The sequence below is a fragment of the Capsella rubella genome, unplaced genomic scaffold (assembly GCF_000375325.1).
Source record: "Capsella rubella cultivar Monte Gargano unplaced genomic scaffold, Caprub1_0 scaffold_1, whole genome shotgun sequence".
Taxonomy (NCBI): Eukaryota; Viridiplantae; Streptophyta; class Magnoliopsida; order Brassicales; family Brassicaceae; genus Capsella; species Capsella rubella.
Window position 1 is genome coordinate 8,316,604 of NW_006238923.1, and position 15,083 is coordinate 8,331,686.

Genomic DNA, 15,083 nt, shown 5'->3' on the forward strand with positions numbered 1-15,083 from the left:
TATCATTTTAGATTTTATTTTATTTTGTTCTATCAAATAACAACAACCAAGTAAAAAAAAACCAAAAACTTTGGCCACCCGAACAAGGCATTGCTTCAAATGGAAAAGCCTATCACTATTAACCAAATTTATTAACCTACACTACAATCGCTACATCTATCATATTTATTTTTCCTTGTCATAAACGTATTTAATAGTAATCTTTTTCCCCGTCTTCATAAATTGTATTTTACATTAGTCAATTTAAGCTCTAATAAGCACAGAATTAATTAGGATTCACTAAACTTATCCTAATAAAAAATCAGATAAGAACAAAATGACAGCATTAAGAAACCAAAAAAACAAAGATGCTAATATTTTATTCCTTACTGTGGTAAGTAACGTGATAGGGGTAATATAGTCATTTAACAAATTAGGATTGAGGTAAGAAAAAAAAAAAAAATCTTGTCGTGCAAGCAGAAAAGGTAATAACGGCACCGCTTACCATAAAACCGTTTATACGGAGAGAACCACGTCGATCATTTTTGCTTTCTTCTCCCCTTCTCTCATTTTTTTTGTGTGAGAGTTGGTGATATGGCGGCGCAGGTCGAGATTGAGGACCAAGCTTCCCTCACCAACCTTGATAATGGCGAAATCTTCGATCCACTCTGTGACGGTGAAGATTCATCATCCTCGCTGATTCTTCTCAGCGAAGGAAACGAGGATTACGATGTAATCAAGAGGTGTTTGATCTCTGGGATGGGTAGTTTCTCTAGGGACACGAAGATCGCGAAGATTCGTAAGAACTCTTCGGAAGGGATCTCGCTCACGACGCAAGCCAAGTTTTTTTCCTTCAAGGTTTTCACTGACGCTGTGGCGAGTAAAAACGGCGGTGATGCGAATGTGCATTACGGTTGGTACGCTGCTTCTAAAGAGGAGATTGAGAGGATCGTCTCTTATGGGTTTACCAATCGCGAGGTTGGGAATGGTGCTGCTCCTGCTGCTGGTGATTCTCATGGGATTGGAATCCATTTGGTTCCTTCTAGGTTCTCTCTTCTTGCGTAAGTTCTGTTTCTTCTCTTGCTTAATCATGAACTTGATCCGTGGATTTTGGAGTTTGATTAACTGTGTAAACGATTAATCCATGGGAATATTTGATTTTGATCCTTTTGTGTCTTAAGTAGATTGAATTGAGAAATGTAGAGGTTTTTGTTTTTTGCAGGGCTTCAGCTACGGAGCCAGATGAAGAGGGTTTAAGGCATCTTCTCTTATGCCGTTTGATCTTGGGGAGGCCTGAGCTAATCAACTCCGGCTCTAAACAGTCGTATCCTAGCTCTGCTGAGTTTGATTCTGGTGTTGATGATCTCCAGAACCCTAGGAAGTATGTGATATGGAGCTGTAACATGAACTCGTACATCCTACCGAGTTACGTCGTTAGCTTTAAGTCTCCTCGTCTCCCAGGTTGTTTGTTTTAAAACACTTCCTTTGTTTCTTCAAAGTCTCTTCTTTTTATGAATTGGGTATATGTGGTTTTCATAGTGGGTAAAGGAAGTAGTTTTGTTTGTTGTTTCATTAGGTAGAGATGGTTTGGCTGCAAAACCAAGCTCACCGTGGGTTAGTTTTGCCGCCCTGATGTCATTGCTGTCCAAATCAATGGAACCTTCAAGAATGAACTTGATCATCCAAACTTACGATGCTTTTCGGGTATGGTATCCAATTTCTCTCTATTGTATATTATGTTCCACGGTTTTTGATATTTCATTACTTAGATTCTCTATGTGGGTTTATTATTGCAGACACGGAGGATCAGGAGACACCAATTGGTCAGGAAGATGAGAGAAGTGGCTGGAGACAATCTCTTGGCTGAGATCATTAAGAATGAGAGAGACAGAAACAAGGTCAAGAATTGAGAAAAAAAGATCATCACACATGAGGTAAGCAAAGTCTTCTTTATTCTCTCAACAATCAAATTAATGTAAAGTGAAAGTTCTTATTCTTTCTTACTTATGGAGCAAGGATTGTTTAACTTAAGTCTTCTTCTTTTATTGGGAGTATATATATTATGAAAAGTGACCTTTCTCTTGTCAAACTCCACATCAGCTTATATGCCTTTATACGTGTGTGTGTTGATTGTTTGATCCAACTCATGCAATGTTTGAGGCCATTCATTTGCTTTCATTTAAGAAATGTCTTTTATTTTCTAGAATACTATTGACTTTTCTTTTCTCCCTTATTACTTGCAGAGAAGTTTCTCTCGTGTGGAAGATGACAAGAAGAAAAATCAGTAGAAGATGCATATATGAGAGCTTCAATCAAAATGTATAAGGAAGTATATGAGAGTTTTTTATTTTTTAAGGATTTTTTTTCCCTATTGGAAAGTACAGTTTCTGTTAGTGGTATAAACAGAGGATTCCTTTTGATTTGCACTTAATTGGGAAACTTGTAAAGACCTTGTTTCGATGTGAATCATTCCATATTTCTACAGGCTACAGCAATCAAGAAGTTCCAGTTTCAGAATCTTTATAATTACATTGTCCTAACATTTGTAGATCTCATCCCTTTGTTCCTCCTACGCGATCTCCATCTTTCTTTAATGTCCACAGTTTTGGTGTTCTCCATTACGGCACTGTGTTCTCCTTGATCATCCATATGGCCTCCTCCTCCTCCTCCCCGGAGTCTAGTAGCTTCAGCGAGAAGATCTTCGATCATACTCTCTGTGGTTTTAATAGTGATCCCACGTATGTACCAAGAAAGCGGTGGTGGAGTAAGAATAGCAGAAGGTTGGAACATCTGATCCATTGTCACTTTCGACCCAATCCTTCCTCGTCCGTTGCTACAATTGTGGTAATCTTCTAGAGTTTTTGGCTTCGAGCGGTCGCATAAGTGCTCGTCTATAAACAATGGCTCAACTTTCCAACAGCCCTCGAAGACTTTCATGAACATTGTTTTCTCTTGCTTATAATTTGACTAGCCTCAATAAGCAATAGAAAATACCCAAATTGAGTTTGTGAAGACAGAACGAAAAGATTGATTCTTTTGAGGGATGCAAAATATATCTTACGGTGAGGTTTTCTCGGTTTTCTTTGACAATTAGATGAATAGGGAAAGTTCCATCCCACCAAAGGAACTTCCAGGCCGCGGCTTGCTTCACCTCAACGATCTGCTTTAGCCCTTCGTCGATCAAAACTGTTCTCGATATGTTTTCCTGTTTATGATCATTAAGATCTCTGTCTCAAGTCTTTGCTGTAAACACTCATTTCAAATCAAACAAAACAAGACCCTGCAAAAGCACCTTGATGTTTTTGAAGTATCTTTTGTTGTCTGGATGAGTGAAAATGTTGTAGACTGATTCAGGAGGCAATCCTACGTCTACTTCAACGTTCAAATGACAAAACAAGCCATTTTGTGATTTCACCTGCAAGCATCAAATTTAAAGAATCATCTCTAATTTCTAGATTCTACCAAGTCTCTTAGTTTTGAGATCTAATCTTACCACCACTTTAGGAGGTTGATCGATCCATGAAGGATTATCTCTCCAAGCTTGTAATTGCTTCTCTAACTTCTCCTCATCTCTATGCTTCTCATAATTTGTCTCTATCTCTGACACTGACTTAATCAAGCTTAGCTCCTTAACACTCCTCAATCTCTTGAACTCAGCCTATAACAAGAATCATAATCTAACTAAATTTCTATATTTGAATAAGCTTCTTGAAATGGAAATTATCAGTTTGACTGACCTTGAGTGGCTCTTGAATTGTCTGATTGATCCAAACCAAAAATCCTGAAAACACAACATTGTTGTCGAACAATTTAACCAAACCTATGCCGCTCTTCTCCTCTGTTCTTGAAACTTCAGATCCACCCATCTTTGTTTCTTGTAAAATTAGGTCACAAAAACAGAGCAAGAAGATAAAAGTGAGAGATCAAAGTCAACGATGTGGTTTGGGAAAAAAAAAAAACACAGTGTGGTTTGATTGATCAAAGATTAACAAAGTAAATAGGAAACTAATGATATATAATATCAAGAACCAGTTAGGTGGAGACTGAGTGTACCTTACGCACCAAGAACTAAAGATCTGGGACAAGTTACATTCTCGTGAGTACTCTCTTTCGACGTTAAAGCATGTGCGTGAAATCGGCCGGACATTGCTTTCAAGTTCAACTCATGTTTGCACTTGTCGCTATTGAACTCGTGTTACTCTAACCTGTCTCCTCTGGTTTCTAATTCAGACTCAATTATTGAGATTATTTATTTCGCCTCTCTAATCTATGTAAGTGGGCTAAAGGAGACATGTGTTTGTCAGAACTAAGATGACGACAGAGAAAGGAAATAAAAAAATACCCATTAACATTTTTTTTTTGGATTTAGCTTTAGATATGTAATTAATGGGCCTATTAGGGGATTATGAATAGAATTAATAGATAAAGAGCAAGTAAGAGCATTTTATTCATTTAGAATAGTATACTAAATTTACAACTTACAAGTTACGACATGTAGTAGTATTCATTTAGTCTAGTGTTTTCAACGTTGTTGTTTTCCTTTTTTCTTGGCATGTCTTGTTACGTTTCCATCTTTGTCGGTTGAAGTCGTTACACCTGGATTTCGAATGCTTATACCCCAAGTTTGAAGTGTTTTAAGCGCAGTTTTGGTGTTCTTGATTGTGACACTACAAATGTACCAAGATAATGGCGGCAGGTTAAAAGGAGGATATGGCTGAAAGTATTGGTTTATTGTCACCTTTGATGCGATCCTTCCTTTTCCGCAGCTACATCTTTTGTATTCTTCAGGACTCTTTGGCTCTATGTTCTTGCATAAGCGTTCTGAATCTACGTATAGTGGCTCCACTTTATAGCTACCTTTGAACACTTTCATCAACACCATTCTCTTTTTCTTATATTTTGCCTGTTAACGATCAATCATCACCACGAGGAACCCGAGTAAACTTTTACCAATACAAAACAGCAAAAGATTGATTAGTGTGAGGGGATAATAGAAAAACTTCTTACTGTAAGTTCTTTTCTGTTTTCATCGACAATTACACTTATGGGGATAGCGAAAGACCGCCCAAGGAATTTCCACTCAACGGTTTTCCCAACCTTCGCGATTTGCCTTGGTCCATCCTCCATCAAAACTTTTCTTGATTTGCCTCCCTTCATTAAAAAGGAAAAGAAAAGAGCACCCTCTCAAGGTATTGCTACAGTTAATAACACATTTCTAAACATACAATGAATGATAAGAAAACAAACCAGAGGGGGGTCGAGAAAAAATGATCCTTTAGATGATGGATCAGTAATAAGTCCGAAGACTTTATCAGGCTGAAATCCCAATGTCAATTCTATCTTCATATGGCAAAGACCCTTTTTTGTTGTCACCTTCAAATACAAAAAAAAATATATATATAAGAAAATTTTATGATATTTATTCGAATTCCTTTAAAGGCAACAAAATCTAAAAGTATGTTTGCTGTTTTTTTATTTTTATTATATACCTTCACTTTTGGAGGGTGATCATGCCATCTATGCTTCTTCTCTCCATCTATCCAAAGTTGATCTTGTATCTTCATCTCATCTTCGTCATAATATTTCTTCATCTTATCATGTTCATTATTATCATTATCTATTTCTGACTCAGACTTAGATTCAACATTTTCAGATCTATTGGCCTCGGCCTACAAAAAAAAAAACATAGATGATCATAATAATCTCTACAATAGGTTTATGTTGAGTTGACTTCTTCAGGAGTTCTAATTGATGGAAATGAAACTTACCTTACGTGGCTGTTCATTGTTCTGACTAATCCAGCTACCAAATCCAGCAAATATACCCATTTCTTTTTGAGAGTTTAGTCTACAAACTAAACTTGGTAAATGCACGCACAAGAGCAAATCTATGATATAAAGCTTGATATGGTTTGATGAATCTTAGCTAAGATCTTGAGAGAATTAATGGTGTACGTTAAGTTTTACGTACGGCTAAACAAATTAAATGGGCAACTCAATTCTCGTGAGTGATTGACGTAGAGACGAGACCTACATGCTGAGAAAATAGGATATCAAAGATACGGTTGATAAATTGGAGAATTTAAGCTTCATCTCATTTTTTCTATGTGATCCCTTTTGATGTATGTAACGTAACTCGGCAAAATTAGTATAGTAACATGAAATTGATCTGTGAGTGCTATGCTAAAAAAAAAAAAAATCTGAGAAATTTAGCACATGCAATAAATCAATGGTTTTTACTTTTTACGTTAGTTTTTAATTTAACATGGTCTAGACTCTAGATAATTATTTTTTATTATTATATGCATGTACATATATATATATGTACAGTATATGGAAAAAGACATTATGAGTTTGCCTATTGTGTTTTAACTTGTTAAATAATTATTTTAACGAAATAATGTATGTTTTTGATTGATCATAAATAATCGATTTTAAAAGATATTAGATCTGAGCAGCCAAAAAAAAGAAAAAAAAAACTCCAAATTAACGTTTAGGAGAAATTTCTGTGTTTCCATGTTTGTCGGTTGAAAGGATTACACCAGGATTTCGAATACTGAAACCCCAACGTTGAAGTTTGTTTAGCACATTTTTAGTGGTCTTGATGGTAATACCACGAATGAACCAAGAACATGGTGGCAGATTCAAAGGAGGATATGGCTGAAAGTATTGGTCCATTATCACTTTCGATGCAATCTTTCCTTGTCCACGGCTACATTTTTGGTATTCTTCTGCACTCTCCGGCTCCATGCGTTTGCATAAGCGTTCTGAGTCTACGTATAGTGGCTCTACTTTATAGCTACCCTTGAACACTTTCATCAACATCATTTTATCTTTCTTGTATTTTCCCTATATATCCACCATAACCAAGAGAAAGCCAAGTTGGAATTAAATTCACCAATATATAAAAAATATTGATTATTGTTAGGGGTATAGAGAAGCTTCTTACTGTAAGATCTTCTGTAAGTTGAGCTTAACGTACACCATTTCAAGACGCAGACATCTTTCTTTTGAGTGGGAAATGTAGACATTTTATCTAAAATTCCTCACACCATACTATATACAAACTTTGGAACGTCATCTTCTTTTTTTTTCATTTGTGCACTAAAATTTAAGAGATAAATGGGTGTATTTTCTGCATTTGGGGCATGGATCAATCAGAACTCTCAAGAGGTAATATTAATATAGGTACTACTATTAATTAATGGCCCATCATACAAATTAGACTATGATTATCTTTGCTTGTTCTAGGCCCCTAAGAGATCTGAGAATGTTGAATCTAAGTCTAAGATGGATAATAATAATGGTCCTGCTAAGCCAAAGAAATATTTTGACGAACAAGAGTGGGAGAGGCAAGATAAACTTTGGACAGCTGCAGAGAAGAAGCATCCATGGTATGACGCACCTCCTAAGGTGAAGGTAATAAAACAAAATGATCTATAATATCTCAATACTTTGATTCTTAAGGGAATTGGTTTTTTAAATATAAGATTGACAAAACTTTTTTATATATTTTTGAGGTTTGAAGGTGACAACAAAAAAAGGTCTTTGCCATATGCACATAGAATTGACATTGGGGTTGAATCCTGATGGAGTCTTCGAACTTTTCACTAATCCACAAAACGGACCAAACACCGAACCACTTCTGGTATTAATTTTTTTATCATTATATGATTTCAATGTGGTGTGGATTGTAGATTTGTAGTAATACTTGAGAGTGTACTCTATTTTGTATGAAGAAAAGCAAATCAAGAAAGGTTTTGAAGGAGGATGGACCGAGGCAGATCGCAAAGGTGAAGAAAGCTGTGGCCTGGAACTTCATTGGGAAGTCTTTTACCATCCCCATAAGTCTAATTGTCGACGAAAATTCTCGTGAGTAATTAACGTACATACCATACCTACTTGAGGAAAAATAAAATAGAAGCATATATGTACTTTAATTAATACCCATAAACCAATATTATTTTACGTTTGGAATAGAAAATAAAACGTTTTAACCATAATTAAGGACTTACAAATTTGCACCAACGTTATAGAATTGAGATAAGGTGCCAGAAAACGGTGTGTAATATTTAAGGATCTGGCCACAAAATTCATAATGTTCCAAAGTATTCTCAATCACAAAATACTGAATTTGTTAATTTTTTGTTTTGAAATCCCGTGACTATGATATGTACAGACATTACCGAATCAAGGTTAGACTCAAAATGTTTATTCACAAAATCATGCATTTTGTGTAGAATTGGAGGAATCAAGATTAGATAAAAAAAAATTAACAACCATAACAAGCTTATAGATGTGCTTATATAGTGTCAGAACTACACTCTGATTTCCCAGTAGCAATTGGGTCAAGAAACAATTACCGTAAGAAACAAAATTAACTTATAAAATCAAAGAAACAAATAACAATATTATGATATTAAATAGTAAAAAAATGGAATGTGCTAAAATATATAAAGAGCATTGAGTTCTTTCTAAGAATTAATACGGCAACTCTCGCAGTATAGTAGCCCTCTCTTGAAGCATTTTGAGTAAAGTTTTGGTTGTCTTGATGGTGATCTTACGAATGTACCATGAAAGCGGTGGAAGATTGAAAGGAAAACATGGCTGAAAATATTGGTCCATTGTCACTTTTGATGCAATCTTTCCTTGTCCGCCACTACATTTTTTGTATTCTTCTCGATTTTTCGGTTTCATTTGCTTGCACAAACGTGCTGAATCTACATATAGTGGTTCTATTTTCCAGCTACCTTTGAACACTTTCATGAACATCATTTCCTCCTTCTTATATTTTGCCTGTTGTCAATAAGATAAGAGAAACAGAGTTAAGTTTCACCAATATATCATAACAACTATATTCATTAATGTGTATAGAAACGCTTCTTACTTCAAGATCTTTTTTGTTTTCTTCGACAACTAAACTAAAGGGGAGAGCTCCTGACCACCAAAGGAAGTCCCATGCCACAGCTTTCACCACCTTCACTATCTGCCTTGGTCCATCTTTCTTCAAAACTTTTCTTGATTTGTTTTTCTTTACCAAAAAGATAAGATTACACTCTCAAATATAGCTATAATTTAAACCACATCCAAATTATATAATGATAAGAAAAAAACCAGAAGTTGGCGCCCCGAGTTGTCGATGACAAAGAATGGTACGTCAGTTGGATTAATAAAAAGTTCGTATGCTCCATCAGGAGGCACTCCCAATGTCAATTCTATGTTCAAATGGCAAACACCTTTTTTCATTGTCACCTTCAAGCACAATAAAAAAATATTAATTTTGAGATCTTTAATCGTTTTACTTACTCTTATTCTTAAAAGCCTAAGTATTGAGATATATTTGTTTGCTGATTTGCTATTATAATTACCTTCACCTTTGGAGGAGGATCATACCATGGATGCTTCTTCTCTGCATTACTCCAAAGAATTAGTTGCTTAATCTCTTCATCTTCGGTACCATTAGTATCCATTTCTGACCCCGAGTTAGATTTATCATCCTCATATCTCTCGGACTCGCCCTACAGTTAACCGATATAGTACTTTAATAGAGATTGACTTGTTGATTTCTCTGGTTGAAAGAAATAAGACTGACCTTAGGAGGCTGTTGAATGTTCTGATTGATCCAGCCAGCAAATATACTCATTTCGCTCTCAAAATTTGGTCCACAAATGATACTTGATTCCCTAATCAGAAGAGCAAAAAATTAAACGGTACAAAGTTTTTATAATATATATATATATATATATATATATTACTATATATGTCTAGAGGACTTGAGATTAAATGTTTGATTAAGAACTATTAGACAAAATAAAATATAATATTAAAAAAAAGTGTACGTTATGTTTACGTACCGTGAAACAACAAGTCGGCCAGCTTCATTCCCGTGAGTTCTTGACGTACAAGGGAGACCTACCTGAAGAAGGAGGAGATCGAAAGGCTGATGAATCCGCGGATGATGTTCGATTTGTTTCAGGGAAAAATAAGAAACATAAGCAGACCTAAATGCTCCTCTGTTCTCTTCTCTGAATTGTTAGTTTGGATTATGTCAGGAAAAAAACTATTAGCTAAATACTTCATGTAGATTAATAGATAACCCTAATTCGCGAATAAATTAGTGATTTAAATGTTGTTTACGGAAAATAATTTAGGTCTTACAGAACAAGCAAATTGTCTTGGAAAATTTATTAATTTTTCATTGTTACCTTCAAGCACAATAAAAAAATATTAATTTTTCGTACATATACATAGCTATGTAGATCCTGCAAACAGAACAAGATATGTAATTACACCACACTCTCATGAAGACATACATAACCCGTTATGTTTTACGTACCATGAAACAAATAAATAATTATCACATATTTGTTTTTACATTTTGTGCATCATGATAGCAAATTGTCTAAGATCTTCTATCAAAATCTTTGTGGTTTTTATAATGATCCGGCGGATGATCCAAGAAACCGGTGGCAGATTAAGAAGAGAAGAAGGCTGAAAGATAAGCTCCATTGTCACGGTTGATCCAATCCTTCCTTTACCGCGGCTACATCTTTTGTATTCTTCTTGACTCTTCGGCTCTCTTTGGTTGCACAAGCGTTCGGAATCTACGAATAGCGGCTCTAGTTTCCAGCAACCCTCGAATATTTTCATGTACTTCATTGTGTTTTTCTTTTTCGTAAATTTTGCCTAACCAAGAGATTGAACGCTTAATAAACTCACCAAAAACTGAACAAAAACAATTAGTTCCTTGTGAAGGATAGAGAGAAATTTTCTTACAGTAAGATTCTGATGATTTTCATCGATGATTAGATGAATCGGGGTAGTTCCGGAAAACAAAAGAAACTTCCATCTTAGAGATTTCCTCACATCAGTGATCTGCATTGGTCCATCCTTCTTCAAAACCTTTGTTGCTTTGTTTTCCTTCATAGTAAAAAGCACCACGTACACTTTCAGTTATTGCTATAGTTAATTAACTAATACTCAATCTGATCATAAAAATATATGAAAAGAAAAACAAACCAAACGTTGTCGCAAATTTTCATCTGCACTGAAGAATGTTATGTTTCTTGGATTAGTGAGCATCTCATAGGCTCCTGGAGGGATTAATCCCACCTTGAATTCTATGTTCATATGGCAAATACCATTTTTTGTTTCCACCTGCAATGATCAAACATATATATATTATTTTTGTTCTCTTTTTTTTTTCTAGTAATGGGATATATGGGTTTCTTTTCTGATATGCTATTACCTTGAACTTAGCAGGAGGAATATGCCATGGATGCTTTTTCTTCTCTGCATGCCAAAGTTTTGATTGCCTTCCCATCTCATTTACGTCAAAATATTTGGTATCGACCGCATACAGTGCCTTAGATCTTACATCCCCAGGTTCCATAGCTGTATTCTACAAGGAGAAACATAATGTAATATATTATACAAGAAGAAACATAATCTCATTTCTATATATAAACGGTATAGTATTTTACACAGTTTGTTTATGTGCTCTTACCTCACCAGGTTCGTCATACCATGGTTTTAGATTAGTATCTTTCTCTGACACTGAATTAGATTCAACACTACCATATCTCCCAGAGTCAGCCTACAACAACAAAAGTAATTTATCGTAGTTTGTAGTTATTTGACTTGTTGGATTCTCTGATTAATGGAAAAATGAAACTGACCTTAGGACGCTGTTGCATGTTTTGATTGATCCAGCCACGGAATCCAGGATATACACTCATTTCTCTCAGATATTTTAGTCCACAAACGATACTGATCCTAATCAGATCAAGGGAAACTGACAGATATATACAAAGCTTGTATCTATGAAAGTTTTAGGAATCTTAGGTAAAAGCTTAATTGGTATTTAGAGAAAAAATACATTAAGCAAATTAACTGAAAAAATGGTGAACGTAGACGTTTACCTACCGTGTAACAAAACAGAGGACGGTTCCATTCTCGTGATTTCTTTACGTACAAGAAAGAAGCTTCCTATATATGTCCCATATTTCTGAAAGAAAATATAGAAACATGAGTATGCATGTCTACATAATGCATGTTTAACCCCAAAAAAAAAGAGAATCTTTTGGCTCATTAATATTTTTATTGGTAGTTCCTTCTCTAACTGTTGGAAATATATATCTTAGATTTATCAATTATCTGATCCGCCTACAACATATTTCATATGCATGCTAGGCATTGGGCCTAATTGAAATTTGCATCATAAAGTAAACTTGTGGTTTTTTAAAAACAAATTAAGGAATGTATTAAATTTACAACATACAGTACATATGTTGATATGCGTGATCATTTAAGTTAAGTGTTTTCCATGTTTGTTGCTTGAAGTCTTTACAACATCATCATGCATCTAGAGTCTCACTCTCGTAACACAACACTCCCATGTTGAAGCATTTTGAGCAGAGTTTTGGTGGTGTTGATGGTGATATTACGAATGAACCAAGAAAATGGCGGCATATTGAAAGGAGGATACGGCTGAAAGTATTGATCCATTGTTACTTTCGATGCAATCCTTCCTTGTCCGCCACTACATGTTTTGTATTCTTGTAGACTCTTCGGATCCATGTGCTTGCACAAGCGTACTGAATCTGCATACAGTGGCTCCACTTTATAGCTACCTTGGAATACTTTCATAAACATCATTTTCTGTTTTTTGTACTTTGCCTGTCCACAACAAGCAAGAGAAACACAAGTTAAAACTCCACCAATACAAAGCAAAATAGCGATGCTTATCAAAGAACCATACAAATATCGATTATTTTGAGGGTATAAAAGCTTCTTCTTACTGTAAAATCTTTTTTGTTTTCATCAACAATTAGTTCTATCGGTATAGAACCAGACCACCAAAGGAAGTCCCATGCCAAAGCTTGCTTTACCTTCACGATCTGCCTAGGTCCATCCTTCTTCAAAACTTTTCTTGATTTGTATTCCTTCATCAGGAAAAAAATATCACACTCTCAAGTACTACTATCATTAATACCACATTGAAAGCATAAAATGATAAGGGAGAAACCAGAAGTTGACGCCCATGCTTGTTCATGTCGAAGAAGAGTGGGCCGTCGTTTGGATTAGTGAAAAGTTCGAAGACTCCATCAGGAATCCAGCCCAGTGTCATTTCTATGTTCATATGGCATAGTCCCTTTTTTGTTGTCACCTCAAAAAAAAAAAAAAAAAAAAAAAAAAAAAATCAAGATCGTTATTCTCTTCCAAAAGAGCATTCGTACGTAAAACTTATTTTAGTTTCCTTACTTGTTAACATGCTTCAATAAATTTTTCGAGTTCACAATAAACCTAGAGAATATGCTAACTTTCCTAATATATATGTACAATTTCCTTTTTTACTAGGATTCTCCAAAACTTTGTTTCTAGAATCTAATGAAGTATTGAGATTTGACTTATTTGCTATTATAATACCTTAACCTTAGGAGGGGCATCATACCATGGATGAGTCTTCTCTCCAGCACTCCAAAGTTCTAATTGCTTCTTCATGTCCTCTTGGTCATAATTTTGTTCTTGATTATTTCTATCTTTCTCTGACTCTGAATTAGTATCAGCATTCACTGATCTTTTGGACTCGGCCTACATTACAAAAATAATTTACAATACTTTATACTATGGGGTTCTCTGATTGATGGAGGTGAAGCTGACCTTTGGAGACTTTTGAATGTTCTGATTGATCCAGCCACCAAATCCAGGAAACACCTTCATTTTGCTGTCAATTTTTTGGTCCAAATAATAGTACTTACCTAATCAGACAGAACAAATGGTACACATTTAATGTTTGTATATATTATGGTTTGAGAAATAAAAACTTGGTTCAGATTTAGAAAGAAAAAGATATACAAAACTGAAGTAATAGTGTACGTTTAGGTTTTACGTGTGGGGAACCAAAGAAGTGGGCAGCTCCATTCTCGTGAGTTTTACGTATTGAATAAACAAAAACTGTTATTTCCCTTACTTCGTATGTATTTAGCAGTCGAGCGGTTGATAAATTGAAGACTGGCGCATGCCCTCACGAGGACTAGTTTGTGTTGTATTTAGTGTATTTGCCATGTTTGTTAATTACTTGAATTGTTTATGAGTTTTAAACTATGAAGAGGTTAGTATTTAGATAATTAATTGAGTTATTTTATATACCTAACATGAATGGCAAGTAGCTGTCCCAAAGGCTTCTTCAATTTAGTTGTTTTTTAGATCCAAAGTTTCGATACCAAAATATATTAACTACTAGAAAGTTGCCCACGCGATGCGTGGGTTATATATGAAATATTAATTAAAAATTATTTTAAGTTATATATAGTGTATAAGTGTTAATATATGTCTTGAAAATAATTTTAAAGCAAAATAATATGTGTATATTCATTTCTATGTTTATTACAAAATAATATTACTTTTTATGTTTAAAACAAAATAATTAACGCACAAACAAAATCGAACGCGATCGCAAAATTAGTATACAACATATTTTGTATACATTGTAAACATTTAAAATAAACGAAAATTATATTTGAAAAATATAAAACTGAATGAGATCTAAACAAAATAATAAAAAATTAGCACATACACAAAATTAACTTTAAATATGAGCATTTGTTACTCACCTTATATTTTATCATTACCAAAAAGTAATTTGAATTTAAAAAATGATCAAGTTAAACTTTTCAAAATATCAAATTAAAAGATTTCATTTGAAACATTTGATATATTGTTTTAAATCTAATTTAGAGAAGATTTTCCAGTTTATATTATAAAAGCATTTAAACTATAGTTATATAAAACTAAAAAGAGAGATCATAAGCAAAATAAACAGAAGAAGATTACATGAGGAGAAGAACTTTGATATTTGTGTATTCTATTTGATTGTAAAAGAAGCTGACATATGAGGTAGATGAGAATATATATATATATATATAGACTTTTTAATGTAACATTAGTTTAGTTTTAAAAGTACTACTAATTTTTTTAAAACAAAGTAAATAAATGAATCCAAACTAAAATATGCATGTTTACATCAAAATTAACAAAGAAGATGAACAACTACATTTATCTATTATATGTTAGTACTAGACCAAAAAGAAGAGTAATCCATTT

General features: G+C 34.3%; 7 protein-coding genes across 7 annotated transcripts; 2 read left to right on the plus strand and 5 right to left on the minus strand.

Annotated features, from left to right (window-relative positions):
- Window positions 1-496: 496 nt before the first annotated feature.
- LOC17899463 (probable inactive poly [ADP-ribose] polymerase SRO2) lies at window positions 497-2,455 on the plus strand. The gene is made up of 5 exons (XM_006305342.2): window positions 497-1,040; window positions 1,202-1,440; window positions 1,556-1,683; window positions 1,776-1,913; window positions 2,223-2,455. Exons 1-4 carry the CDS (start codon window positions 574-576, stop codon window positions 1,887-1,889), a joined length of 948 nt encoding a protein of 315 aa, XP_006305404.1. The 5' UTR covers window positions 497-573; the 3' UTR covers window positions 1,890-1,913; window positions 2,223-2,455.
- LOC17900459 lies at window positions 2,416-4,112 on the minus strand. The gene is made up of 6 exons (XM_006305250.2): window positions 4,033-4,112; window positions 3,717-3,853; window positions 3,473-3,637; window positions 3,272-3,394; window positions 3,041-3,184; window positions 2,416-2,946 (listed from the first exon to the last, which is right to left on the minus strand). Exons 2-6 carry the CDS (start codon window positions 3,843-3,845, stop codon window positions 2,506-2,508), a joined length of 1,002 nt encoding a protein of 333 aa, XP_006305312.1. The 5' UTR covers window positions 3,846-3,853; window positions 4,033-4,112; the 3' UTR covers window positions 2,416-2,505.
- A 282-nt stretch (window positions 4,113-4,394) lies between these two features.
- On the minus strand, window positions 4,395-5,807 carry LOC17897023. Its single transcript, XM_006304556.2, is given in 6 exon segments — window positions 4,395-4,513; window positions 4,515-4,882; window positions 4,987-5,130; window positions 5,227-5,352; window positions 5,469-5,648; window positions 5,748-5,807. Coding segments are annotated over 6 exon segments (927 nt in total). The 3' UTR covers window positions 4,395-4,464.
- Window positions 5,808-7,100: 1,293 nt separating this feature from the next.
- Window positions 7,101-8,589, plus strand: LOC111832487. Its single transcript, XM_023789024.1, has 5 exons — window positions 7,101-7,151; window positions 7,230-7,397; window positions 7,507-7,626; window positions 7,718-7,854; window positions 8,568-8,589. The coding sequence occupies exons 1-5, from the start codon at window positions 7,101-7,103 to the stop codon at window positions 8,587-8,589; spliced, it is 498 nt and encodes a 165-aa protein (XP_023644792.1).
- LOC17899822 lies at window positions 8,374-9,905 on the minus strand. Its single transcript, XM_006304353.2, has 6 exons — window positions 9,833-9,905; window positions 9,571-9,661; window positions 9,347-9,496; window positions 9,093-9,230; window positions 8,866-9,009; window positions 8,374-8,774 (listed from the first exon to the last, which is right to left on the minus strand). The coding sequence occupies exons 2-6, from the start codon at window positions 9,619-9,621 to the stop codon at window positions 8,460-8,462; spliced, it is 798 nt and encodes a 265-aa protein (XP_006304415.2). The 5' UTR covers window positions 9,622-9,661; window positions 9,833-9,905; the 3' UTR covers window positions 8,374-8,459.
- Window positions 9,906-10,163: 258 nt separating this feature from the next.
- LOC17897487 lies at window positions 10,164-11,726 on the minus strand. The gene is made up of 6 exons (XM_006306400.2): window positions 11,657-11,726; window positions 11,485-11,574; window positions 11,227-11,379; window positions 10,998-11,135; window positions 10,755-10,898; window positions 10,164-10,664 (listed from the first exon to the last, which is right to left on the minus strand). The coding sequence occupies exons 1-6, from the start codon at window positions 11,714-11,716 to the stop codon at window positions 10,350-10,352; spliced, it is 900 nt and encodes a 299-aa protein (XP_006306462.1). The 5' UTR covers window positions 11,717-11,726; the 3' UTR covers window positions 10,164-10,349.
- Window positions 11,727-12,208: 482 nt separating this feature from the next.
- On the minus strand, window positions 12,209-13,720 carry LOC17897759. Its single transcript, XM_006303432.2, has 5 exons — window positions 13,641-13,720; window positions 13,407-13,571; window positions 13,006-13,146; window positions 12,779-12,922; window positions 12,209-12,656 (listed from the first exon to the last, which is right to left on the minus strand). The coding sequence occupies exons 1-5, from the start codon at window positions 13,698-13,700 to the stop codon at window positions 12,351-12,353; spliced, it is 816 nt and encodes a 271-aa protein (XP_006303494.2). The 5' UTR covers window positions 13,701-13,720; the 3' UTR covers window positions 12,209-12,350.
- Between the last annotated feature and the right edge of the window lie 1,363 nt (window positions 13,721-15,083).

Coding starts and splice junctions, on each gene's coding strand:
- LOC17899463 (XM_006305342.2), top strand. CDS start 574: ATGGCGGCGCAGGTCGAGATTGAGGACCAAGCTTCCCTCACCAACCTT. Junction 1,441..1,555: donor TAAGTCTCCTCGTCTCCCAG/GTTGTTTGTTTT, acceptor TTGTTTCATTAG/GTAGAGATGGTTTGGCTGCA. Junction 1,684..1,775: donor AAACTTACGATGCTTTTCGG/GTATGGTATCCA, acceptor TTATTATTGCAG/ACACGGAGGATCAGGAGACA.
- LOC17900459 (XM_006305250.2), bottom strand. CDS start 3,845: ATGGGTGGATCTGAAGTTTCAAGAACAGAGGAGAAGAGCGGCATAGGT. Junction 3,638..3,716: donor CAATTCAAGAGCCACTCAAG/GTCAGTCAAACT, acceptor TTCTTGTTATAG/GCTGAGTTCAAGAGATTGAG. Junction 3,395..3,472: donor ATCAACCTCCTAAAGTGGTG/GTAAGATTAGAT, acceptor TGATGCTTGCAG/GTGAAATCACAAAATGGCTT.
- LOC111832487 (XM_023789024.1), top strand. CDS start 7,101: ATGGGTGTATTTTCTGCATTTGGGGCATGGATCAATCAGAACTCTCAA. Junction 7,398..7,506: donor ACGCACCTCCTAAGGTGAAG/GTAATAAAACAA, acceptor TGAGGTTTGAAG/GTGACAACAAAAAAAGGTCT. Junction 7,627..7,717: donor CAAACACCGAACCACTTCTG/GTATTAATTTTT, acceptor TTTTGTATGAAG/AAAAGCAAATCAAGAAAGGT.
- LOC17899822 (XM_006304353.2), bottom strand. CDS start 9,621: ATGAGTATATTTGCTGGCTGGATCAATCAGAACATTCAACAGCCTCCT. Junction 9,497..9,570: donor ACATTCAACAGCCTCCTAAG/GTCAGTCTTATT, acceptor GGTTAACTGTAG/GGCGAGTCCGAGAGATATGA. Junction 8,775..8,865: donor AAAACAAAAAAGATCTTGAA/GTAAGAAGCGTT, acceptor TATTGACAACAG/GCAAAATATAAGAAGGAGGA.
- LOC17897487 (XM_006306400.2), bottom strand. CDS start 11,716: ATGAGTGTATATCCTGGATTCCGTGGCTGGATCAATCAAAACATGCAA. Junction 11,136..11,226: donor TTCCTCCTGCTAAGTTCAAG/GTAATAGCATAT, acceptor TGATCATTGCAG/GTGGAAACAAAAAATGGTAT. Junction 10,899..10,997: donor AAAATTTGCGACAACGTTTG/GTTTGTTTTTCT, acceptor TTTACTATGAAG/GAAAACAAAGCAACAAAGGT.
- LOC17897759 (XM_006303432.2), bottom strand. CDS start 13,700: ATGAAGGTGTTTCCTGGATTTGGTGGCTGGATCAATCAGAACATTCAA. Junction 13,147..13,406: donor ATGCCCCTCCTAAGGTTAAG/GTATTATAATAG, acceptor TTTTTTTTTGAG/GTGACAACAAAAAAGGGACT. Junction 12,923..13,005: donor AGCATGGGCGTCAACTTCTG/GTTTCTCCCTTA, acceptor TTCCTGATGAAG/GAATACAAATCAAGAAAAGT.